Here is a 25,287-nt window from a genome sequence, read left to right on the forward strand (position 1 = left end):
ACAGGGTTTCATCCCTCTCGCTTTCTTCTTTTACGTACAATTAAGTTTGTTTTGGTCCTTTTCTCTTTAATCAATCTAGTGAGAAACCAACAGACTGGAAATCTGGAGCACATTTTCCAAATATTATTTTTCCATTAGCTCTGCTGGATTCCAGACAAAATGTGTGTCACCAGTAAAACCACCTTTGTCCAAACCAAAACCCTGAAGAACTTTGTCTCCAGTACCTTCAGGCACATCTTTATCTTTCTCCTTCTCCACCCCCCACTCCCTGCCCCCCCAGTTTCTGTGATGGTCCCTCCCCGAGCCCAAGGCTGTCATCATTTCTCAAAACTACGAAGTCTTGAGCAGACTTGGCTATGAACGCATGTCCCAGCCGTGAGCCCTGGGCACCGCCCCATGGATGGCATGGCCACAGTCCACGGCACATGGACACTTACTTGTGGTACCAGTTCACTTTCATTTCTTCGGTGAAATATTTCATGAAACACTGAAGTCTTATTTCTTCCGCGGTGCAAAGTATCTTCAGTGGAGAAGCAGAGGCTCCTGCAGAAAATAAAACATACTCAGATCTGAGGAAAGCCGTCTGTGCTGTGTGAGGATGGACAAGCCCTGTGGCCAGGTTACATCCTGCTGTAAATGCATCCTCACGCATATATTCTAACATCCGTCAGGCACAAATCCTTACCATTTGCCCAGGCCATGTTCATTCATTAAGTAAGCTTTTGCCACACCAAAATTATCTGAAAATCTCTTTGACAATAGCATCAAGGAACTCAAATGGCCCCAAGAAAATATTCCCTAAGGGCACTTCTCACATCCCTGACCACTTCCATCCCGTCATTACCACAGGAATCAACTTATAAATTAGACCACACACAAGCTTCCCATATAGATGAGATTCCAAACTGACGGGGTCTGCCCTGTCTGCAAGATTGCATCCACCTTCTTGCATCTCCCCACTCCTTCTTCCTGGCATTTGCTAAAATAACCTTTCCCCTGAAGGGAATGGAGCCCCTAGGCACTCAATCCCCTATAGAACTTTCTGGAAAATCCATGTAAATGATGTAGGGATGGGAATCCCCTCATGGAGCTCCGTGGCTGGAGCCTGTCTAGCTGAATGCCCCACCTCCATGGCCTCTGGCGTCCTCTTTCTCTCTACTCCTGCCCAGAGAGAAAGGCAGAAAATGATTTTTATTCAAACCCCTTCCTCCGCTTTGCTTCTCCCTACATGGGGGAGGGCAGTGGGCTGACCAGATGCAGAGGGTAACAAGCTGCCCATCCCTGAGCACAAAAATACGGAAATGTTGCAGTCTTAAAGAGGCCAAATAGCTTCAAGTCGAGGGTCATTTTTCAGACTACACTCGCAGTCGGTAAATGATCACGAGCCCACAAGGTTTTCCAATCAAGCGGGGAGGAGGGAAAGGTACCATCCATGAAACGGACAGACAGGAGAGCAGTTCTCAGCTCAAATGCAAGGATGGTGCCTGGCATTTTCCCTAAATACTGAGAATCAAGCCCTGCACACAGAATTAAATGCTACCCCACAGAACCAGATGGGTTTCATTTCAGCTAGAAAATCAACAGATGATTAACTTCGCCCACCACAGGGAGGAAAGGGTGGCAGGATGCATGTTCCAAGTAATCAGATCACAAGAGCCTGACTTCCAAGAATGACGCTGACCAGGGCAACATGACCTAGGAAGCTGTAGCCCTATTTTCTGATTTTATATCCGCTGCATCCTTACTGAGCCTTGATTCTGAAGGCTTAAGGGGCATTTATATCTTATTAGACAAAATTTAACCAGATAGGTATTTAATCTACACAGTCGCCACACCGAAAGTAAGTTCTGCCATTGGTATTTCTGTTTCATAACTGATTCTTAAAGTTATTTGATTAGACATTTCAGAGTTCTATAACTATTAAAAATCAAGGTATACAGTTTAAGCTTGGCCCCCTTTAGGCAAAATACACCTTAGACATTTTTGTAAAATTGAAGGACTGCCAACGTTAAAGAGCTGGGTGGGTAACGTCTTAGAATACACATCTCGTGATGAGGGGGGAGTTCCGAAGTGCTGTAGAAGGAAGGCTGGACTCCTAATCTAGGGACATGAGAATACTCTGCTAGTGGTTAACTGAGTGACCCAGGACAAGTCACACAACTTCTCGGTGACCAGAGTCCTCATCTAGATAATGTGGGTCTCTTCCAAGGTTCTGCAAAAATACAGAGTCCCTCAGCACGTCTTGTCAGATACAGTTCATGGAGATGCCGAAAACCTAACCAAGGACTTGGAGTCTCCAATTGTGCTTTCTCCATCTCAAAAGTCAGCATGGAAATGAAGAGGAATGTCAAAGGCATGCACACACATACACAGAAGCACGTGCACGTTCACACATACACACAGAGCATCATCCACGCAGAGAACTGTAACTTTGGCATCGATTTTTATAACGCGTTTGTTTGCAGCCAGAGAATTACAGAACTTTACATCTGGATGAGAACTTGGATGTCGCCTTGTCCAAATTCCTTATTATAAGGATGAAGAGGTTGAGGAACCCTAACTCTCTCTATAACAGCAGGTTTGCTTCACAGCCAAGCACAGCCTTTAACCTTCGGGACACGAAGAACAAACAGTTCTGTTCTGTGGGCTGCTAGCTGACCCGGCAGGAAAACCTCCTACACTCTGCCACCCACAAGCCGCTGCAGGATCCTCTCTGTGGGATCAGGGTCGGGAAGGAGGAAGCCCGGGAGGCTGACGTGAGGATCCCATATTTATCCAAAGCCTCTAGCTGGCCCTGAAATTCGAACAAAATTTGGGGGGGGTCCCCAAGAAGAGCCACTGATTGCTTCCCAACATGCAAACCCCAGAGGCTGTTTGGACTTAGAAGCTCCGGGAACACTATCTCCCCACACCGCGCCCCCCCCCCCCAAGCTGTGAAGGGAAATTTGGTTTAAAAGCCAAGAAAACGAATAGGGAAACGTTTCTGTGCTCCAGGAAACAGGAAATCACTGTTCTGACAGCTCTCTACTTGAAAATTCAGAAGTACTCCTTACAACAACCCAGTATTACGTCTGACGCTGCTCCGTGGAACTATAGAGTTTGACCCAAAACGCCTCTCCCGGGTGGAGCTGGACCCTCGTTCAACAGGCAGAGGCCACCAGGCACCCAACACGCGTGGCGAGACCGTGACTCGCGTCACAGCGTCCACGTGACTGTCAGCAGAGCACGGAGGACGCGTACCCATCTTCACTCCGGCTGTTTCAGGAGTGGCGCGCTCAGCGCTGTCTGCTATTGGTTAGACCAACTCGGGGCTGCATTAGGTCTAAAAAGCCACTGATTGCAGGTGACAAGAGCCCACTTGGAACCCGAGCAGGAATCATGGCGTTTTCAAGGATTAAGAATATTCCTGGGGGGCGGGGGGGCAGGTGGAGGAGAAGTGAGGGTGTGTGTACGTGTGAGCGTGTCTGAGTATGTGCTTGGGCGTCAGCACCCCCAAGGGCTCTCAGAAGACACAGAAGAGGCAGAGGCACAGCTTCCCTGAGGTCAGAGGACAGAGGATGGAGGTGACCGAGGTCCCTGATGGATGCAGCAAGGGGACGTGGGGAGCACAGATGTCACACCCGGACCGACACCCCAGACGGCCACGACACCTCAAGGCTGTGAGGAGAGCCCACTGCAGCCTGAGCGGGACGGCCGGGAAGACGGGTAAGCTCTGGGATAACGGGGCGCGCACGTGGGCTGCGGAGAAGCCCCCGCTTGCTACTAACACAGCCACCTCGTAGATCGGGTAACGCTTGCTCTGCTCCTTTCCGGCTGCAACAGCACTGAACACGCAGCGTCCAGTAGACCCAGGGCCTGGCTCCTCGGGAGGACAGAGGCTGAAACGTGATGCCGTGTGTCCCGTGCCTTCTCTCTGCCCACCACACTCTCAGTAAGACACACGTGGTCCTTCCAGGCTCGGGCATCTGGGACCCAAGATCACGAGAATACAATAGGAAACTACCTCTGTCCCCTTCACTGGTACCTTCACTTTTCAAGACACCATGACCACTCGCATCACCAATGTTACAGGTCACATGATGCTTTAATGCAAGGTCATCCCATGGAGCATAAGCGTGAAGCCGCCTTTCAAGTGGCTTCATGTACCTGCGCAAAGTGGCGTGTACACCATGGAGTGGCATTCGGCCCATTAATAATCATCAGCAGTAAAACTCATTCAAAATGTGGTCACCTACGTGACAAGCAAAAGCAAAGAGGAACAGTCTATCTTACGGGGACGTTTTGAGAGAGTGATGAAAAAATAAACGTCAGAAGTTTTCCAGAAGAATGACCGAAAAACCTTACGGGGCAGCAGCTGAGCTCAGACCTGGGAGAGATGTGAGCTTCTGGTCCTGACCGGCTTCCAGAGCCCCGTGGTTAAGCCACCTAACTGCTCCGGGCCTTAGCTGCCTGATCTGATGACATCAATTAGGTCACCTCTAGAAAGCCCACAGCCGTAAAATTTTATTATCAGCAGAAAGCCCTTAAGCTATTATTATCAAATTAATAACCAACATCTTTGTTCTCACAGTTTCCATGGAAGGGTAAATAGAGAGGAAGAATTTATCTGCAAAGCTAAAAAGTGGTTTAGTATGTATGAAACCAGACACAAAACCAGAGGCTTCAAAATTCATTATCGCTATTCAGCATTTGTAACGCAGACGCTGAGAGCAATTATGGACAAAGCATCATCGGAGTTGACCTAAGGCAAATTATAAGAAGTGGCTAATTAGGGAGTCCAAACTGAGTTTGTTTTGTCTCTCTTTTTTCTTTTTTTAAGAAAAACATATTCTGCATATAATGCCGAAAACCCCCTTAAAAAGCATCACCGAGGCGGTCAGGTAACTGTTCCGCCGTTGAATCTGGGGCCTGTCCACAGGAGATGCACTGTGGTTCCATTAGCTGTGGAAAATGCCCTTCTCGGGAAATAGCAATTTTAGCACCAAAATGACTTGAAAGTTAGAAGGCATTTACTTACCACAGACTCTACTCATGGCCAAAATCATATCCTCGTACACTGAAAGGAAGAAGGAAACGTACCATTACGGTGTCTAATTTTATCAGCAGCATTTTCATGTTTAATTAAATTGATACAGGGAATCAGGATGTTCATTTGAAAAATGAAACATTAAAATGGCAATAGTTATCCATAAAGGGCTCACGTGTGGCGATAAATCCTTCTAATCTATTCACTTTTTAAACAAGGAACATTTTGCTCGACATAAATCCGACCATACATTTAACTGAACCTCTTCATCACTGTTTCAATCACTTTAATACATTTGTCACAAGATAGAACTTGGCTCCTGAAGGTGAACTAAGACAGCATTTCATTGAAGCCCAGAGTAATATCATACCTTGTTCTAAAACACTCAAACAGCTTTGAATGCAACTCAAGTACAAATCTGTTTTCTCTTCCTGTGTCCCCGCTAAAGAAACAATATGTACTAAGGATACAGACGCTGTGCCTTTATCACACAGTTCATCCTGCTGGCGAAGTGGATTTCCTTTTAGTAGAAGGAAGAAGGTTTTATTCTACCTTTGCCAGCTATCTCAAGGACAGACACATCTTGACCTCTCTCGTCTTTCAAGGTTGCCTTATATTCACCATGGTCCTTCTTTGACAACTGCAAATAAAACACATCCCATATGTACATAAAAGTGACGCCATGATACAAAAGGTAATACAGGCTGATACGTTCTCTTTGCAAACCATGGAAATTTAGGAGGCAAACTGGGAGATAATGCAGAATTCACAGGTTGTTTGAGAGAACTTTCTTATCTTGTTTCTATCTCTTTTCTTTAACACAATGTACCTTTGGTAGGAACAGCTCACAGACCCCCTTCTCCAGATCAGGCAACTTTTCTGGTTCATACAGAGCATCATCCTTTAGCCATTTGAAAACGGTTTCCTTCTTGGTGTTTGCAACCTACAAGACAGGAATCTTACGTTGAGTATGTGAATCGCTGTGGCTCATGAGAAAAAAGTCTACTCTGATTTGAAATCACAGACCTAAAAAAAAATCAATTTTTATTATAGACAGTCTCAGACAAATGCACATGGGAAAGCTGTCGGTTCTAATAATAGCAAATACATTTCTAAATTTCAGCTTCTAAAATAATTAAGCCCTGACAGTTCCATTCGGAAGAACAAATGATTCTTCTTCATGCTAACCCATGAAATTAGACGGTGCAAGGTTTTTTGGTTCATGTGAGATGTCAATAATAAAGACAAGATGTAAGCAGTGTATTTTAAATTTATAAATAATATAAAATATCATTATTGGCCTATAAAACTGCTGAGTGACTGCTTTTTTGGCAACATGACATTGCGGACACACAGACGCAGGGGAAAGAAACTTTAACACAAAACGAGCCCACTGGGCACGAGGACTTTCCTGCTACTAAAATTCCTCGAAATTCAATCTCTGCCATAAGCCTGAACTCGAAACTCAGCTTTGCAGAATTCCAAAGATGAGTAAGCATCTAAAGTCACATGCTCTGACCTACACGTCCCACAAAGAAGAAGAATTCTGGCTCTGTTGGAGCGGAATGTACTGATCACATTGAATTGTGTGACACGGACCATTCTGCATTCACATCCCATACAGACTCAACAACAGAGATGTCAGCGACAAAAAACAAATTACCAACATTGAGAGCACGTGATTAGTTCCGAGAGTGTAGCAGTGCAACGTATTTTAGACTTCCTGTAGCAGCTACGTCAGTTGCTGTCGTTGGTGACAGCCCTGGGGGACAATCCCCAGACGGCAGGGCTCCGGAATGTTCTACTCGCACTCGCACACGGGGCACAGCAGCGTGCCCGATACGGAGAATAATTCCATAAATGTTTCAGAGTAAGTGCAGGGCTGTCTCCCGCTGGTCTGGGAGCTAGGCTCTTCCTTCTGAAGCCAGGACCACGTGGTGACAGTCAGGATGAAGCGAAGCTAAGCAATTCCAGCAGACGATGTCCTTTGTCCTAACACCTCAAAATCTCCCTTGTGTCCGTTTCCACGCCAAGCCAATCCCCGACTCTCTCCCACCTTAATTCAGCACTGCTGCCTCTTACTCTCATTTTCCAAGGTATTTACACTGTCGGTCCTTGGGTGCTAAATAAAAACCTTTCCAATGACCTTCAGCCTCTGTTCTCTAAAACCTATATCCTCAGTTACTTTATTTGTCCTGTAGCTCGGGGTGCGGGTGGGGGTGAGGGGGGGGTGTCTTCTGTCCCCAAATAACTCATTTGTCGCTTCTCTGAACTCTCTTCAATGTCTCTACCACTTTTTCTATTTTCCTCCCTCCTTCCTTCCTTCCTCCCTCCCTCCCTCCCTCCCTCTCTTTCTTTTTGGCTGCGTTGGGTCTTCGTTGCTGTGCGAGGGCTTTCTCTAGTTGCGGCGAGCGGGGGCTACTCTTTGTTGCGGTGCGTGGGCTTCTCATTGTGGTGGCTTCTCTTGTTGCGGAGCACGGGCTCTAGGCACGCAGGCTCAGTAGTTGTGGTTCACGGGCTCAGTAGTTGTGGCGCGCGGGCTTCAGTAGTTGTGGTGCACAGGCTTAGTTGCTCCGCGGCATGTAGGATCTTCTCGGACCAGGGCTCAAACCTGTGTCCCCTGCGTTGGCAGGCAGATTCCTAATCACTGCGCCACCAGGGAAGTCCTCTACCACTTTTTCAATACGCGCACCTCACATGCACGTAAGTATCTAGGAAAAGGTCACAACACGATCACTCCTGAGACACGGGGCCCTGCCCGACTCTCACAGTGTCTGAGGGCGCTCTCCCCAAAGCTTTACTGGAGGTGTGTGAGAAATCTCTCTCCCAGATCTCCTTCCGTTCATGACTGAGGTTTCTCTTGTCTTAAACTTTTCTTTTAAAAGATGGTTTTCTGTAAAGTTATAATATGAATACGTCCACACATTGATTTTTCTCCATGTGTTTTGTTATGTAAGTAAATAGAACCATAACCACCTGCCAAAGTATTATTAGGCAAAAACCTGTGTGGAAGAAGGGTTCACGGAACCCCAGGAGTGATGGGACATGAGTATGCAGGCTAGGTGGGTTAAACTGCAAAAGACTCACCTCTCAAGCAATAGTTATTCAGTTTCTCCAATAGCTGTGTTCAAAGACTTATGACTCACTTTGATCAGGGAACTTAAAATATTATCAAATATTCACAGGAGGGCCTACACCATGTCAGAGCACATGGGGAGCCTATCTGTCCCACCGCCATTGTGAGCATGTACTCAGGACACCCTCGTCAGAAAAAAGGCCAACTGACTACAACATAGCCGCTGCCTTAATTGACATTTACCACCATGTATGTTTAAGGTGTACGATGTACACAACTTGATACACGTATATATTGCAAAAATGGTTCCCACAATGAGGTTAGTTAACACATCCTTCACCTAACATGGTTACCACTGTGTATGTGTGAGTGGTGAGAACACGCAAGGTCACTCTCTCAGCAACTTTCAAGTATATAATACAGTGTTATTAGCTACAGTCACCACGCTGGGCATGAGACCCTAGAACTTACTCATTTCATAACTGGTAGTTTGTACCCTTTGACCAACATCTCCCCCACCCCTTAGCAACCACCACTTGTCTCTTTGCTTCTATGAGTTTGGCTTTTTTTAGATTCCACATAGAAGTGAAATCATGTCGTGTCTGTCTTTCTCTGTCTGACTTACTTCACTGAGCTTATTTCCCTCAAGACCCATCCATATTGTTACAAATGGCAGAATGTCCATCTTTTTTATGACTGAATAATATTCCTGTGTGTGTGCGCGTGTGTGTGTGCGCGTGTGTGTGCGTGTGACATCTTCTTTAGCCATTCATTCGTCAGCAGACCCTTGGTTGTGTCTACGTCTTGGCCATTGTGAGCAATGCTGCTACGAACACATGGTGCAGGTGTCTCTCCACAACAGTGACATCACTTCCTTGAGATGGACTCCCAGAGGTGGGATCGCTGGATCGTAGGGTAGCTCTATTTTTTTTTTTTTTTTTTGTGGTACGCAGGGCTCTCACTGTTGTGGCCTCTCCCATTGCGGAGCACGGGCTCCGGACGCGCAGGCTCAGCGGCCACAGCTCACGGGCCCAGCCGCTCCGCGGCATGTGGGATCTTCCCGGACCGGGGCACGAACCCGCGTCCCCTGCATCGGCAGGCGGACTCTCAACCACTGCGCCACCAGGGAAGCCCTGGTAGCTCTATGTTTAATCTTTTGAGAACCTCTGTACTGTTTTCCCACAGTGGCTGCACCGATTTACATTCCCACCAACAGTGCACGAGGGCTCCCTTTCCTCCACAGTTTTGCCAACATTTGTCATTTCTTGTCTGTTTGATGATGGCCATTCTTCACCCTTGATTTGTCTTCTGCTTTCCCACTCAGCGTCTAAACATGATTGAATGTCCCCATCCAGCCAGCGGGGAGAGAAGGACTTGACCCCCACGTCCACGACCCGCTGGGACTCCCAGGCTGTGATGGGCTCAGCTCAGTCTCCACCCATCTTCCATCCCATCAGCCAGCGCCGTTCGGACTCCCAGCCCCCGGCCACCAGCCCACCCAGACAGGCGGCAGGCCCCGCGTCAGCCCTCGCCTCACTCAGGACGCCGCTGTGCGGTCTTCACTCCTTGAATTCCTCACCTTCCTTATTCCATGAAGCCGCTTCTTGTTTCTCCTCTCACTTCTCTGAGAACTTCCCCTCGGTAATTCCCTTAAAAATCCTTCTCTCCTGTTCTACTCTGACAATATGATATTTTCCAAAGTTCTCCAAGTTTCCGTTATCTTTCTGTCTCCAAAGGCTGCCCTTCAGCAAACCTGCCCCACGGGCGTCGTGCTCACCGCCACGCGTGTCCTGCTACCTCATAAGCCTCCACAGCAGAGCTTCACCTTGCTGTGAGGGCCAGGCTCACGGTGCACTGGTTATACCATATCGCCTGTGCTACAGGCGTAACCAACGAAGTACCTGCAAAGCTGAATTTATCCTCAAAATCCTCAGACTTGGTCCTGCCCCTGCAGTGCCGGTTAGTATCACAGCACCACCTGGTCTCCAAGACAGAGACCTAAGATCGTCCAAGACACTGTCCTCGCTCACATCCAATTACTCACCGACTCCTGCTGGAACCATAGCTCCCCAACAGTCTTCCAGTGTATCTCCTACTCTGTGCCCGTGGCCACTATGCTCGTCTGAGTTCCCATCTCTCATTGAGCCTCTTGGGCAGCCTCCCCTCCGGCCTTAAGAAACAGCCAGAGTCATCACGCTCCTGAAAACCCCAAAGGCAGGCTCCCCGCCGTCTGCAGACCAGAGTCCACCTCTGCCCTGCTGGATGCCCTCTGGTCCAGCCCCCAACTGTCTTACCAACCTTATGTATTTCTTATTGTGGTAAAATACAGATGACATAAAATTTACCATCTTCACCATTTTTAAGTGTACAGTTCTGTGGCACTACGCACATTCACGTTGCTGTGTAACCATCACCACCGACCACCTCCAGAACTTTCTCGTCTTCCCAACCTGATACTCTGTCCCCATTAAACACTGACTCCCTACCCCCATCCTTCAGCCCCTGGCCCCCTCCATCCTACTCTCTGTCTATGAGTTTGACTGCTCTAGGGACCTCACGTATGTGGAATCATACAGGGTCTGTCCTTTCGGGTCTGCCTTATTTCACCCAAGGGTCATCCGTGTTGCAGCAGGTAACAGGATTTCCTTCCTTTTTAAATGGTTGAATGACAGTCCGCAAATTTACCACATTTGTTTATCCATCCATCGATGGGCACTTGGGCCACCTCCACACTGGGTTATTGTGAATCGCGCGGCCACCATCATGGTGCACACGTATCTATCTGAGGCTGGGTCGTACCGTAATTCCACCCATTACTTCTGAGGAGCTGCCATACTGCTCTCCACAGCGGCCGACTCATAATTCACCCTCTAATGCTGCGGCTCCTAGTTTCCCATGCGGCTGTTTCACAGTTCAGCCTGTGGGAGCAGTTTCCACCCTCGTCGACCTGTATCCTTCTCAGTCATCCCCCCGCACTCAGCTCAGGACCACCCTCGCCGACCTGTATCCTTCTCGGTCATCCCCCCGCACTCAGCTCAGGACCACCCTCGCCGACCTGTATCCTTCTCGGTCATCCCCCCGCACTCAGCTCAGGACCACCCTCGCCGACCTGTATCCTTCTCGGTCATCCCCCCGCACTCAGCTCAGGACCACCCTCGCCGACCTGTATCCTTCTCGGTCATCCCCCCGCACTCAGCTCAGGACCACCCTCGCCGACCTGTATCCTTCTCGGTCATCCCCCCGCACTCAGCTCAGGACCACCCTCGCCGACCTGTATCCTTCTCGGTCATCCCCCCGCACTCAGCTCAGGACCACCCTCGCCGACCTGTATCCTTCTCGGTCATCCCCCCGCACTCAGCTCAGGACCACCCTCGCCGACCTGTATCCTTCTCGGTCATCCCCCCGCACTCAGCTCAGGACCACCCTCGCCGACCTGTATCCTTCTCGGTCATCCCCCCGCACTCAGCTCAGGACCACCCTCGCCGACCTGTATCCTTCTCGGTCATCCCCCCGCACTCAGCTCAGGACCACCCTCGCCGACCTGTATCCTTCTCAGTCATCCCCCCGCACTCAGCTCAGGATTCACCGCTTTGCTGACTTGTCTGCTTGTTTTCCTCTCTTGTCTGTGAGTAGCTTGGGAACAGAAATGACGCACGATCGCGCTTTCCCCACAGCCTCTTCTTCTACAGAGACAGCCATACAGCAGGGGCTCGTTAACTTAAAGTCTGTTCCCCAAAATACAGGTTTTTATAGTTAGTAGTGATTCAGGCTTACTTTATGACTGAATTGCTCAAACAAAAACTTAAGAGCATCTTATTCCCCAAACATACCTTTTATTTCCTAAAGAAATCATATGAGCAGCATAGAAATTACCAGATACATTTCACCATAGCATTCTTTCCCATATGTTCACTTACTGAAATCTTAAATAAATATTTTATAAACTACCTACTTGAATCTTCATTCCGTTGCCCCTGTAATCTGTCGACAGAGACCACAGACGAGACTGAAAGTCTGAGTACCACCCGCCCCTAATCCAACCCCCTGCGCTTCACCACCAGTGTGACCTGAACGTAGCTGCTCCCTGACTGTCTCCACTGTCACGAGAATGGGAGTCTCACTCTCTTCTGGCTAGAACCGATTCCTCACCTTACAGACCAGCCGGATTTCACAATCTTCTGTAACATCCCAGTGCAGAAACTCAGCGAAATGAGGGCCTGGCGGGGAAAAGGGAAAGAAGTTTAAATAAAGGAAAAAAACGTATACATATATACATTTACACACACACATACAAATGCATTTTGGGCAGAAGAAAGTAGCTGTTCAGTCTGAAACCAAGATAATTTAATAAAACTAATTTTCAGGGCTCCGCAGTCAGTGTGTGCAATACTGATACTGAAATCTCTATTTCTAGCTGGGTGATGCTGTCTGATCTCTCCTTCTCGGTGATGTCTAATAGCTATTGCTCTTTAGCAGGAAGAATAATGAAATATTATATTTTTTTCTCAAGACGTGTGTCTAACAACATCCAACAGCATGGTATAAAAAAACGTTAAAATAGGAGAACTAATTGAGGTAAGATGAAGAAAAAGCCATTTGATCTAGCAAGTATGTCAACACATGGTATTTATATAGCATTTGAAATCAAAGATTAATTTATATATCTTTCAAAAATATCATTTTTACTTAATATAAATGCAGAAGTCATATGCTAATAATACATTCAACACAAAAATACAAAGCAGTTTTAGAAAGTATTTATTGATTTCTTCCATATAAATACATCCTACAAAGTTGTAGGAATCATATTGTAGGAAAAAAATCATATTGTAGAAATGAGTAAAATAAATATTTTTGACTACTAAAAATAACTTAAAACAATAAAAATAATGTCCTCATTTTATATTTTAAAAGCTGTATTCTAACTTCTTTTCAAAAACTATAGAAATCCCATATAAAAAATATTTTTCAAATAAACCCTTGGGCTGTAGTTCAGTTTCTCAAATTTATCCATTTTCCTTTGTCTCTAGTTAATATGCATTTTAATTTTTTACTTATTTATTTATTTTTAATATGCATTTTTAAAACGATATATTTAAAAAGTATTGTTTGTAATTAAAGTGAAAACATCTAAAAGTTGAAAAGTTCACACACTTTTAAGTAAAATAACAAGCTCCTGGCTATTGGAACTGGGTCTCCTGCCCTCTCTCCGTTTCTCCTAATAATCCCCCGAACTCACCCACCCCCATTCTTTATTCCTTTTTGTCACAATCACTGGACTCCATCTGGACGTGTAATGGAGACACCCGTTCCTTATGACTGCAGGAAAATACCAACACTCAACAATAGATTCCAGGGCTTTTCAAGGTAGAGGCAAGAGAAAATACCGATGAAATAAAGGGAAAGGTCAAAGAACAGAAGAGAATCCAAACTTGTACAGCTAAGAAGTGGTCTGACTTCTCGATCATTTAAAATCGAAGTTAGAGTCGTTTGGCATTAAGTAGGATCTGCTCCAAGCAAATGCTCAAATCCTAAACCTTTGTCTTGTGCTAGTGGTGGGGAAGCCAGCCAACCACCTACCTTGTTTCCTGAGAAATTCCTTTCTTTGAAATTCAGCCTCTTCTAGGACAGCCTTGAATGCTAAATCCAATATTTGAAGGGAAACAAATAGAAATGAAATACATTTGCTTCTCTCTGGTTGAAAGAATTCTCTTTGAATTTTCCTTTACAGACACATGAAGACCTTCCATGCAGCATACCGTCTCCGATGAGAACCAGAGAAGACTGACTTTTGGCTTTTCCGTCGTGAATCTGCACAGTGTAGGTGCCTTCGTTTTTGATGGTAAACTGATCCATCACCATCTCGATAAGGCCAGTTGACTTGTCACACTTGATTCTGTGTGTCTGGGAGCACAGAAGGAAGGGGAGAATTCCACCGTGAAATTCCTCCCTCCAGTTTTCTCGCTAGCACCTAACGGTTGCATCAACTATTGTATCTTAAGGGATCATGGTGCCCAAAAAACACACAAAAAGAAATTTCAGCCACTGAACCTCTCGGTGAACCAAAGAGCAAACGAGGGACCTCTTGGTGAACCAAAGATCAAACGAGGGACATTCGGTGATGAAGCCCTAGGTCTGCGTGGGGAGTGACCTACACATGAAGAACCCAGCAGAAACTCTGCACACTCCTCGGTAATGTGCACCTGATGTGAGATAACTCAGCACACGGGGGAAAGAGAACAGGTGCCCTTGGCCATGTCCGATCACAAAACCACAGGCAACAACCAACCATCTCCACAGCCACGAGGGCTTCAGTCTTGGGGACTCTGGGGACACGGGCATCACGACTGGTCGCCCCCACTCAATACCGCCACCAGCACCAGTGTTGAAGGTGCCCAGCCTCTGCATCCCCCATCCGGGCAGCCTCCAATGGGGACCCTTTCCCGGTGCCGCCCGTCCAGAGCTCACGTCTGCCTCAGACTCTGCTCTCATCGCTTCTGATGAGCTACAGAGACTGACGTGTGGTTGCGAATGGACCATGTCTTGTTATTCCACCCTTGGATACGATAAATGCAATCAAGCAGGGGTCAGGGAGGCAGAAGGAGCACATCCCAAGAATGACTCGTCTTCGATGCAGCCATCATTCAGGGCAAGGACAGCACAGGGACCGGGGCTCCCCTCAGGAACACGACTCACAACACCACAGAAGGGCTGCTTCCTCTGGCCTTGACCCCCCCAACGCTACGCCCAGAATGAACAAAAGCATGACAACCTTTGCTGGTGACCTTTCCTGCAGGCATTCCTGCTTCCTTCCAGAGGAGCCCAGCTGGGATTTATGCAAAGGCTTCCCAGCCTGAGTAATGAGCCGTCCCAGGAAGGTGGGGCTGTGGGGTGAGATGAGCGAGTCATTGCCAGTAACCTGTGGTCAGCAGCCAACAAACAGGACTAGAGGGAGGAAAGGCCACTCCTTGCCCCGAGAGCCTGCACTCCTCCTACAGCCCTTACCTTGATGAGACTATCACAAAGAACTCCTATCTGCAGGTAACTAACAGAAAATGTGTGAGATCGGCCTTTTTCTGACACATCGTGTGTATTTATTTTCACAATGCTCTTCTTTCTCTTTCAGGTGACATTTATATTTTGGATTCCAAATGCCAGTGTCACAAGAGAGCTGAGAAGGTGGATATTAGCAAAATAGCACCTTTGTTCGACATCCCTAAGCCCGTTTCCCTCAGCGTCGGGCATCGTTTCTAAACCCTCCTGCCTGACGTTGGAAGCGGCACCTCTGCTGTCTGACCCCTTCCGTTTAATCCAAGTGTATTTCCAAGATGCCCTGTGGCCACTCCCCTGGTCAGCCCACCCTCCTCGCCCCCCGGTCCCCCACCTTGCTAGCTCTCGCGTGTGCAAGCTGCAGGGCCCACCTGTTCCGGGGCCCATTTTCTGCGTTCCTCCTCCGAAGGAGAACCCAGGAATCCACTGCTCTTGAAATCTCCCCTAACTACTCCAGCCTCTCCACACCCCCGCCTTCTCTGAATCGGTGCTCGCTGTACTGTTTTAACACGCTCTTCATTCTGTATTTTTTCTATATCATTCTCTGATTGAAGCTGTATTTCTTCAACTCTGGGATAAGCTCCAGGAGGGCAAGTTTACAGCTCATTTTTCTAGGCTACGGCGGACAATCAAAAACTATCTGCAGACTATAAGCTGCCGTCCACGGGGAAAGGAAGATGAGTGTCTGAGGTCCCAAGGGTTAACGTGATGCCTGAGGTTCTGTTTGATCAAATATGACTTTCAGGTTTTAAGTGAATAAAGCTCACCCCTGCCCACAGGCCCTGACTTCCAGGAAACATAAAAAAATCACCTGGAAATCGGAAACTCCAATATTGTTTCAAGTAAGTAAAGCATACACTGTGTACTTGTACAACATCGCTTAGATTTTTTTTCTCGATGGGAACTTGGGGTATATAAAGTGAGAGAGAGCAATGAACGAGAAGACATGAGCTCAGATTACATTTTGAGAGAGAGGCCATTTCAGGAGGCGGTACCGATTACAGGAAGCCTCCGGATTACGGCAGCAGGACACTGCTCCCTCCCCGGAGACTCCGGTAGTTCTTGGGGGCTGGGCAAGGAACAGCAGTCTGAGGGCTGCAACAGGTGTACCTCGCCGGGGTCCTTGAGTTTCTTTGCAGTTTTGAGTATTTGCTTTTGAATACGGGGAGCGAATTTCAAGTTGATCAGACAACGGTGCTGCTCTGGGTCTGTAAGACGCTCGCCCCCATCAAACATCTGTGAGTAGAGGCCTCTAGGAACCTGCTCTGATTAGGTCTGAGAAGTGAGAAGGAACCACGCTCAATCCAGAGCCTTCTCCATTTTCTCAGCTTCTGCACCGCAGGCTCTGGGCAGGTTTGAGAAAAGAATCAGGCTTCTAGCGATTGCCGTTATGCGGCGAGATGATGTTCAATGATTTTATGGGGGCCATAAATACAGGCTATTATGTGACTTTCACAAAACAGCATCAGTCTCCACATGGAAAAGTCACCTGTGGATTGCTAATTAAGGAAGGAAATAGTACAGCCGTATTCCAAACGATGAGCCGGGTAGCAAAGACATCCGTATTTAAGGCAAGCTCTCCACAGCAGGTAGGGATGTTAATCAAAAGATGTTCTACAAATAAAGTGCAATTACACTAAATTCCATTGCATTCCGTAGCATGATCTCTGCTCAAAGAAAATGTCTCCAATTACCTTGATCATGCGATGCTCTTCCATACACAGTATCCATACTGTGGGCTTTTTTTGCAGCCAGGAGGAAACCGCATGCTTTCTACTTACTAGCCAACTCCCCAATTTGTACAGTTCTCCAAGGATGCCATCATTCTCATGGGGAAGATGGACTGGATAAGAAAACTCGTGTAACCTTTCTCCATACACGATTTCTGCCCGAGGGACGTTCGTCTAACCAAGCTTTACTAAAAACCCATCAGACACGGAGGCCAGACTAGGGATGAGGTGCCCAGCTCAGAGGGAGAGTGAGTGGGCCGCGCACCTGGCATGAGCAATCCCTACATCTCAACCATCCCGTTAATACCCGTGCAGCAGACACACCGCTGAGGCACTGAGGACTCAGTGGGATAGCTAAATAGACACGATGCATTGGGTATCAAGGGAAAAGAGAGCGGAGGGGGTAAAGATGGTGGGATGTGAGAGACCCCAAGGGCACCGCTGAACAACAAAGAAAGGCTCCATCAAACAGGTCGCCTTTTAACTGGGTTCCCAGTTGCGCTGTAATAATTAGACAAGAGGACATATATGGAGACACAATGTGCCACAGGCAAAATATCTGTAATATATCTTGTAATATAATATATTACTATATATTATATAGTAATATATTATATATATAATATAATGTAATATAATATATAATGTAATATAATGTAATAATGTAAAAATGTAATGTAATATATCTTGTAATATCTGTCAGCTTCATTCTACACAATTAAAAGTAGAAGAAGGGCAAAGTGTCTGTATCACAGCATCCTACACATTCTTCTCTGCTCAGGCCAAGGGGGCAGCCTAAAAGCTCAGGGAAGGTGCAGAAACTAATTTCCCAGCCGACGCCTTCCATGGGCAGCTCTCAGTGGGAGGGGGGCCTAGGGAGGCATTGCTCACATCAGGGCAAAAATATACCCCTTCAAAACTGTCATCAAGAGGGAATAAACTGATCCACTGAGGATAACCGCCGCCCCACGTAACCTGAACCTTTTCATAAGACCAGGTCTCTAAACGTAGTTGCTCATTTTTTAATTCCAACAGGCTTGGATTTCAAGGCCTCCTGATCTCTCACCTAACCGAGACCAAATCTCTGTACCTTGCAAGAATCAACCACCTCTCATTCATGTTGTCAGCCTTCTAGGCCCCAACTTCTACAGCTCGAAAAGGGATGAAGACAGACCCAGAATACTGACTTTCAGGAACTGACCTTCCCAAGTAATACCTGGCCATCTCCAAAGCCAGAGGCCACGCACACATGAACTCACCTCGCTGTCGCTGACTTCTCTGTCATTAATGATAAAGCGGTAGCTGGCGTCTGGTGATAAGTGCTCAGCCTGCAGCCAGAAGCGGACCTGGCCCTTATCAAAAATCTCATAAGCTAATTCTGACTTCAGAGGAATTGCTACAGGGAGAAAAGAGATCACGAGTCAATAATGCGTGAATCCTTGTGAGAAGGAATAGCTGTGCACTATAGGAAAATATCAATCCTCGTTGTTAAATTTTTGGAGAATGTGAAACCCCGGAGTATTGAACTGGATTATGAAAACCAAAACAAAGAAATGAGACTCTAGTTGGCCTGGCGCTGCATTCAAAGCCTCCATGCCCCGTGAAGCCTTGCACATGCACGGTCTGCTTTCCTGATGGGCCCGGTGACCACAGATGGATATATTCTTTCTGAATTCAATGTAATCCAATAACTGAAGATCCCATTTGATACAATTCTCACTTGGATTAAACAGCCACGCTCAACCCGAAATCCAAAACACTGCATGCAATGAAAATTGCTACACGTTACAATATTAGCTAATACTTGTTTTGAGCGAATTGTTGACAAGCGTGTAAAAGCTGGCGCACAAAACGAGGCCATCCTCTCCCCCGAGCGTCCCTTCCAGAGCTGCACGCGGTAACGAACATGCCTTCCCACAGCGCAATCCTGCTCTGAGCTCCAGGCTCACTTACTGGGATGTTTTATCTCATTGCTCAGCGTCACCAAACGTTCCATCTCTAAAATTAAGAGAAATATAATCACTGGTTTTGACCTGTACGTTCAGAAGCTGGCTTAAAAGCAAAGCAGAGATTAGACATCACATCACCAAGTTTAATTTGAGGCTGTGAAAGAAATTAGAACTGGGAGTTAAAAGGAGACGTGGGATGACTGTAACTTTGAATACTCCCTCCAGTGAATGGCTGCCTGCAACTAAGATCCTCACCGTTTAAAGAACCCACTTACTAACGGGACCCGTTAGGACGGGTTAGGGCAGAGGTCCCTGGGAGTGGGGGGCACTGGGGGGGCAGGTGTATTCCTCGAAGAGAGGAAGACCTGCAGAGGGGGTATGTAAAGGGACCCATTTCCAGATCCTCTAATTCCATGTGAACTCTTTCCTGAAATTGGTCGTTAAAAGCGTCCTGCCTCAGCACCTCTCTCACCCACCCAGAATTTCACTGTGGTGTATTACCATGAATTTAAATAATAATGATACATTAAAAAGTAAAAATGCACTGCTCCCGAGACTCCCAAGAGCAAGTTAAGAAAAACTGAAGGTTCTAAACCATTTCTTTCCTTTTCCCTCCTTCCTTCCCCCTTCCTTCCTTCCTTCCTTTCTTCTTAAAATTAGCACTTAGAAATGAGACCATGGTCACCAAGGTCTGTATGCACCTGTTTATTTGAAATGAACAATGAAGCAGACTTTCTGTGACCAGAAGTAACTCCACCTAGACGGCTGATCTGAGGGTGAGGGCTGACACCCCCATTAGGTCTCACAGTGGGAACTTCCATCCATCAAATGAGCTAACGGTGCAGCATCAAGGTTTTGCCTGAAATGTACTTGAGGTCCGTATACAGCATAAAATGTGCTGGAAATGCTCATCCTTCGCAACGATTTAAAATTAAGGTGAAAACGTCATCTGCAAACTTTCAAATGGAGCAGAGGAGTACAGCACTTGTCAGAAGTCTTTAAGGATGTTTTGCTAGTAAAGAGCTGTGTGAAGGCCACTGAGTGAGGGTCAGAAAGGGCAGCTTAAAATGCAGGTGAGCAGCTTCCGGTCCCTTCCCGCCTTGTCTGTGAGCAGTGAGCTTGCCAGGGAACCCAGGAAGCAGAGATGGTGCAGCCCCTCTGCTGTTCTACTGCTGGTCCCGTGAAATGCACATGGGCTCACCCCAATGCCCCCAACGTCTGCATGGGACCTGCGGACGCCTGCGGCCATTAGACCCTGTCCCCTCCCCACCCGTCCTAGGCGTCCCCCCTTGTATCCCCCTCCTGGGACCACACCCTTCACTGCAGCCAAGCAAGATGGCAGCTGATAAGGAAAGGATTAGACTATCAAACTTAAGGCATTTTAACTGAGGGCCCTCAGAGACTCAGAAGTTTTTAAAGGCCCAACGTGGAGTTTTGAGGGTTCTGTCCAATGCTACACAGTTCCGTCCACATCACTGACTAATCATCGTACAAACTTGTGAAACTGGCTCTGACCAGCACGGGGTGGTAGATAAGGGTTGGACACAAACATCAACCCAGGCAGTGGAAGAATCCTCCTGCTGAGGCCAGTTCATTGTCTGGGGGACTCAGACCCCGGCCCCTGCCTCAGAGAAATGGCTGCTTTTCCCCAGGTCGGAGTAAACCGACTTCCTTCACTTCTTTCTGCTGTTTTCTGTGTATAACAGAGCGAGTGATTTTAACTATGGAAATTAAATATTATTTCACACACATAAAAAATATATACATATAAATGTGTGTGTATATATATACATGTATGTGTTTTCTTCCATCATCTGATTATTCGATTATTCCATGTTGGGAGAAAAGGGAGGATTCTTGCATCTGTGCGCCTCTCATTAATTTTACGGACTTATTTGCTAATATGCTCCTTGCCAAACTAATGAAACGTAACTAAAACTCATCTCTAAAAGTACACGTGGAAGGCTATAAAAGCAATATATACAGCAAGAAATAAAATACTCCCGGACCAGTGATTTCTTTAGTGGCTAGAGTACAAACTCAAGAGTTTGTGTAATTTCCAAAGTAATTTTTGGCTTTAAAAAGGATTCCCTGCCCCCAGCCTCCTGCAAACACACACCCCTTTTCTAAGCAAATCAGTCTTTTCTCTGTTAGGGTCAATCTTTGAAAATGTTATAAAACCCCAAAAGGGAAGCCTATGTCCTACAGGTGTTACCTTTCTCATCCAAGACAAAGCTGGAGGACACACCATCCGTGTCACTGACGGACACAGAGTAAGTCCCTAAGTCCACTTTATCCAGATTCTTAAAGTACAGCTTCGAGCTGAAAGGGAAGGAAAGCCGGTATGTTAATTACTGTGTTTGCAGGCGTTCCTAAGAGGTGGTGATGGCCAACTCCAGAGTGGAACTTACTGGTCCCCCACGGTCTCGACCTTGAACCTCTCGTCACCTGCAATGTCCTCGTAGGATTTGCACCACGTGAAGTGAGAGGCGTCTGTCATCTCCTGGCAGTCAAAGCTCAGGTAGATGTCGCCTTTTTCATCCACGCCCGCGCTGATCTCCTTGGTGCCTGCAGGGCGAGAATGCCAGGGAGCATCTTAGGAACACGGTATCCTTCCGAGTCCTGTTTTTGGAGGAGGGATGGTCCAGGCGGAGGGCTTGTTTTACATCGAATCATCAGGTTTTGCCTAGGATCTACCCAGGACATGGGGCAGATGTGAAAGAGCGAGCCCTCTGGGCAGCTGAAGGAAAGCAGGGAAGTTCAAGTTTGGGTTTTAAGTCATCACATGTCTGTCCACTTCCTTTTCTGCATCCAGCACCGCTGGAGAAAACCCTCTGGGCTGCCAATCCCGGCCATAACGATCCTTTTGCCCTTTGGGATCTGACCCTTCGCCACTCCTGGGGGCCCAGGCAGCGTGGTTAGGGCACTTGTTTCCCACACACCGGGCTCTACTTTCTCCACTTTTTCCTTCGGGGGATTGTTTGTTTGTTTGTTCCTTTTTGACCAAGTGGACACCTGGCCCAACACAGGCCAGTCAGCATCTGTCCCTTAGGAATCAGAACTGGAGGAGAGACGCCAACCTGAGCCAGGTGCACACAGACGCGCCCCTTCCAGGAGGACAGAGGAGCACAGAGTCGGGTGTGAGGGTATCCATGGAGCCAATCTCCAGGGAGGGGAGAAATCCAGGGAAAACATGGTTTCCGGAGATCCTTCTCCCCACGTATCCCGAGAGCTCACCCCCCTCCCCTCGGAAGCACTTCCCCGCCAAGGTCCCCTCAGCTGGGCTCTTACTACTTTTAACCAAGAGGATTGCCAGCGGCTTTATAATTTCTGATCAAAACTCAGCAGTAACATAAAAGACCATCGTCATCCCTGCACGTTCTACTGCTGAAATGAAGACCCCGCCACCCTTGCAGAATGACTTCACGTGCCCCTTGCTGCCCAGGATGCTGGGGGGGGGGGCGTGCAGTGGGTCTTTGAAGACATGCTGTACTGCATCTGTCAATCCAACTCCTTCTATAAATGTGACGGGTACCGTCCATGCATCCGCCGTCCATGCACACACACACACGCATCCCTCCTCCCAGATCACCCTGCTGTGAGGTTTGCCCCACTAACAGCCGAGCAAATGAGGCTCACCTGGCCTGGCCTCCACAAGTACTGGCTCCGACGTGTCTGAGGGCTTCCCCACCCCACTCGCATTTACTGCCCGGACACGGAAGATGTAGGTTTTTCCTTGGTGCAGGTCGCAGACCTTGAAAGAAGGAGGAAACGTCACATGTGAACAGACAGATGAAAATGACTTCATTCTTCATCTCATTTTATTACAGACGTGTTTTCTTTTTACAAATAGCCTATTCTTCCAGTCGGAAGAGCCGTACAGAGGAAGTGCAGAAGGGAAAAGGAGACGGGCAGGCTCATGACCTCACTTGGCGAGAATAAACAGGGTTGCTACTGTTCTGATATATCCTCTTCTTTGTTCTTTGCATATTTTAAAGCAGAATTGAAATCATATCATCTAGTTTATAATCTGGTGTTGATATTTAACATAATTCTACGGGAGTAAATATCATTTCACATGTGATTTTTTAGTTTGTGCAAAATATCCTATCATTGGGGCAATATCAAAATTAAACCCATCTTGGGCTTCCCTGGTGGCGCAGTGGTTGAGACTCTGCTTGCCAATGCAGGGGATACGGGTTCGTGACCCAGTCCGGGAGGATCCCACATGCCGTGGGGCAGCTGGGCCCGTGAGCCATGGCCGCTGGGCCTGTGCGTCCGGAGCCTGTGCTCCACAATGAGAGAGGCCACAATAGCGAGAGGCCTGCGTACCACACACAAAAAAATTAAACCCATGTCTTATACATCTACGGATGACGTATATTGTAATCTGCATTGATAACCAAAAATAAAATGTATATTAGCTAATTTCTAACGAATTCATTTAGCTGGATTCTGAGCAGTTTTTATTCATTCAGAAGACGACACTGATCTTGTTTCATGTTGTCCAACTGCTCTCCAGAGGTTGCTGTCCATTTACCTGTCACTCAGGTGCGGCCTTTCTTTAAGGAAGCACATTGCCTTTCTGTCTAAGCCACACCCCAGAGCCCACAACCCAAAGAAGAAAGCCTCTGATGAGGGCAGCTGGGTCCCCGGGTCTAAGCCACTGTCACCACTAACCTGACCCCAGTGACTGGTGAATTGCAGGTGCTAAAAACAGAAGTACTTGGAGAAAGAGGGGACAGAGAAATTACACATCATAATTCTGTCAAATGTGTTCACACTGTGTGTACGTGTGTATGTGTGTTTATCAGATAGACGTGCATCAGCGATCACGGGAACTGAGTGAAGTAAACGTGGGCTTGGTGCGGAAAGACATAATTCTAGTCATCACTGTGGAAGGCACATCAACACAGTCCATGACCGTGAAGTGTCAGCACCACCGGGGGTTGTCAGACGGCAGGAAGCAGAGGAAACCCACCCAGATGGTCCCCACACGCAGTCGTTCCCCACGTCCACGGAGGGGCGGGCGCCTCCTGGAACCCCGCTAGCTGGCAGCAGGGGTACCCGTTCATGTGCACAGTTCCGTGGGGGCTTTGAGCTAGACCCCCGACAGGGATGAAACACGTTCCCCAGAAGACAATGCCTGAGAAGGTGTACCGTCACCTTTAGGTAGCGATGTGCTGTGGTGGCCTCGTTGACGGTGATCCACTCTTCGGAATCCTCTTCCTTAAGGTCCACGAAATACCCAGAGATGGGGCTGCTGCCCGAATACACCGGGGCCTTCCAGAGAAGCACCAGGGACGTGTCCCGGACCTCGCAGAACGTCAGGTCGTAGGCAGGACCTGAAAAGTCAGGTGAGCCTGTGGACTAGTTCACGGGTCCACACGCTAGCCCGGGACCAGCAGGTACGTCTCACAGAGAGAAAGGTGTGCAGGAGAGGATCCTGAGGTACCCGCCCACCTGCTGGGCTGGAAACCCGGGCATCACAGGACTCACCCAGGGAGTCTGACCACCCGGGGAACCAAGCTCTCACCAGCTCCACCAGCCTAGTACCCCAGGCCCGCCTGTGACAGTAACCAAGCCCAGGTCCAGGGGAGCCTTGAGCAGTAAAGGCAGGAGGGGTCCCACCCGAACCAACCACTCTAAGCCCCCAAAAGCCCCTGGGAACTTCTACGGCTTCTCCTTCCACTGACTCTTCCAAGGGGAAAAAATTAATTTCATTAAAACAAGTATCCCCCACCCCCAAAAAATAAAGAAGAAAAGAAAAAGCCACATCATCTGGCCACAGAACTGAACAGTTTCTAGAGCTTTTCAGCTTCAACTTCAGGTTCGTTGTTTCGTCTCACTTTGTTTTGTTCAAACCGTGAGCATATTATCCATGGCATTAGGGGTCCTGATGGACCGGATACAGAGAAATCAATGCCCAGTGCCTGCAAGTTTGTGAAAACAGTTTGAAAATGTGGAGCCGTGAGTAACTGCAGAGATTCTGTCAATGTTCACTTTAGAACCAGAGGCCCCAAGCTCCCATGTGCTCTGGGAGGAGGAGACCTGAGTGAAGACACAGTCAGTAAGGTCCTGCTGTCCCTACTCTGGCCCAGCTGGAGCCTCTCCTGCTGGGAGCTGGCCTCCCTCTGCCCCTTTGGGAGAAGTCCACCTGGCGCAGGCCTGCCCTGGACCCGCCTCCGGCCACAGCATCCTCGACTCGGGGGAGCAGCTGGGGGTGGGTGGCCCCACAGCCTCACACTTCAGTGCTAATGACTCCGTGCCTGTCACTGCCCTACCTGTGTGTCCACGGCCCAGACCACAGGGCGGGGCCACCTAAGGCACACCTCTGCCCCGGGCCTGGCACGTGGTAGTGGTACCAGGATCTGTGCAGAGTGACCGAAGCCTGCTGGCTGCAGAGGCTGGGAAGGCCCCCTCTCCGGCCAGCCCTGCGTGTGCACGCGAGGTACC

At 48.0% G+C, this 25,287-nt stretch overlaps 1 protein-coding gene across 2 annotated transcripts in view; it reads right to left on the reverse strand.

Annotated features, from left to right (window-relative positions):
* Positions 1-25,287, reverse strand: part of MYOM2 (myomesin 2) — an 88,557-nt gene that overhangs the window by 9,046 nt on the left and 54,224 nt on the right. For both annotated transcript variants that reach the window (XM_082680254.1, XM_082680253.1), the window contains exons 20-32: positions 23,998-24,176; positions 22,471-22,585; positions 21,243-21,399; positions 21,047-21,153; positions 18,836-18,880; positions 18,142-18,278; positions 13,862-14,006; positions 13,683-13,742; positions 12,252-12,319; positions 5,856-5,969; positions 5,579-5,666; positions 5,018-5,056; positions 438-543 (exon numbers count right to left, since the gene is read on the reverse strand). In XM_082680254.1, coding sequence (XP_082536380.1) covers positions 438-543; positions 5,018-5,056; positions 5,579-5,666; positions 5,856-5,969; positions 12,252-12,319; positions 13,683-13,742; positions 13,862-14,006; positions 18,142-18,278; positions 18,836-18,880; positions 21,047-21,153; positions 21,243-21,399; positions 22,471-22,585; positions 23,998-24,176 — 1,360 coding nt within the window. The remainder of the gene's footprint in view (positions 1-437; positions 544-5,017; positions 5,057-5,578; positions 5,667-5,855; positions 5,970-12,251; positions 12,320-13,682; positions 13,743-13,861; positions 14,007-18,141; positions 18,279-18,835; positions 18,881-21,046; positions 21,154-21,242; positions 21,400-22,470; positions 22,586-23,997; positions 24,177-25,287) is intronic.

This window comes from Grampus griseus (assembly GCF_964374135.1).
Source record: "Grampus griseus genome assembly, chromosome: 21".
Classification (NCBI taxonomy): Eukaryota; Metazoa; Chordata; class Mammalia; order Artiodactyla; family Delphinidae; genus Grampus; species Grampus griseus.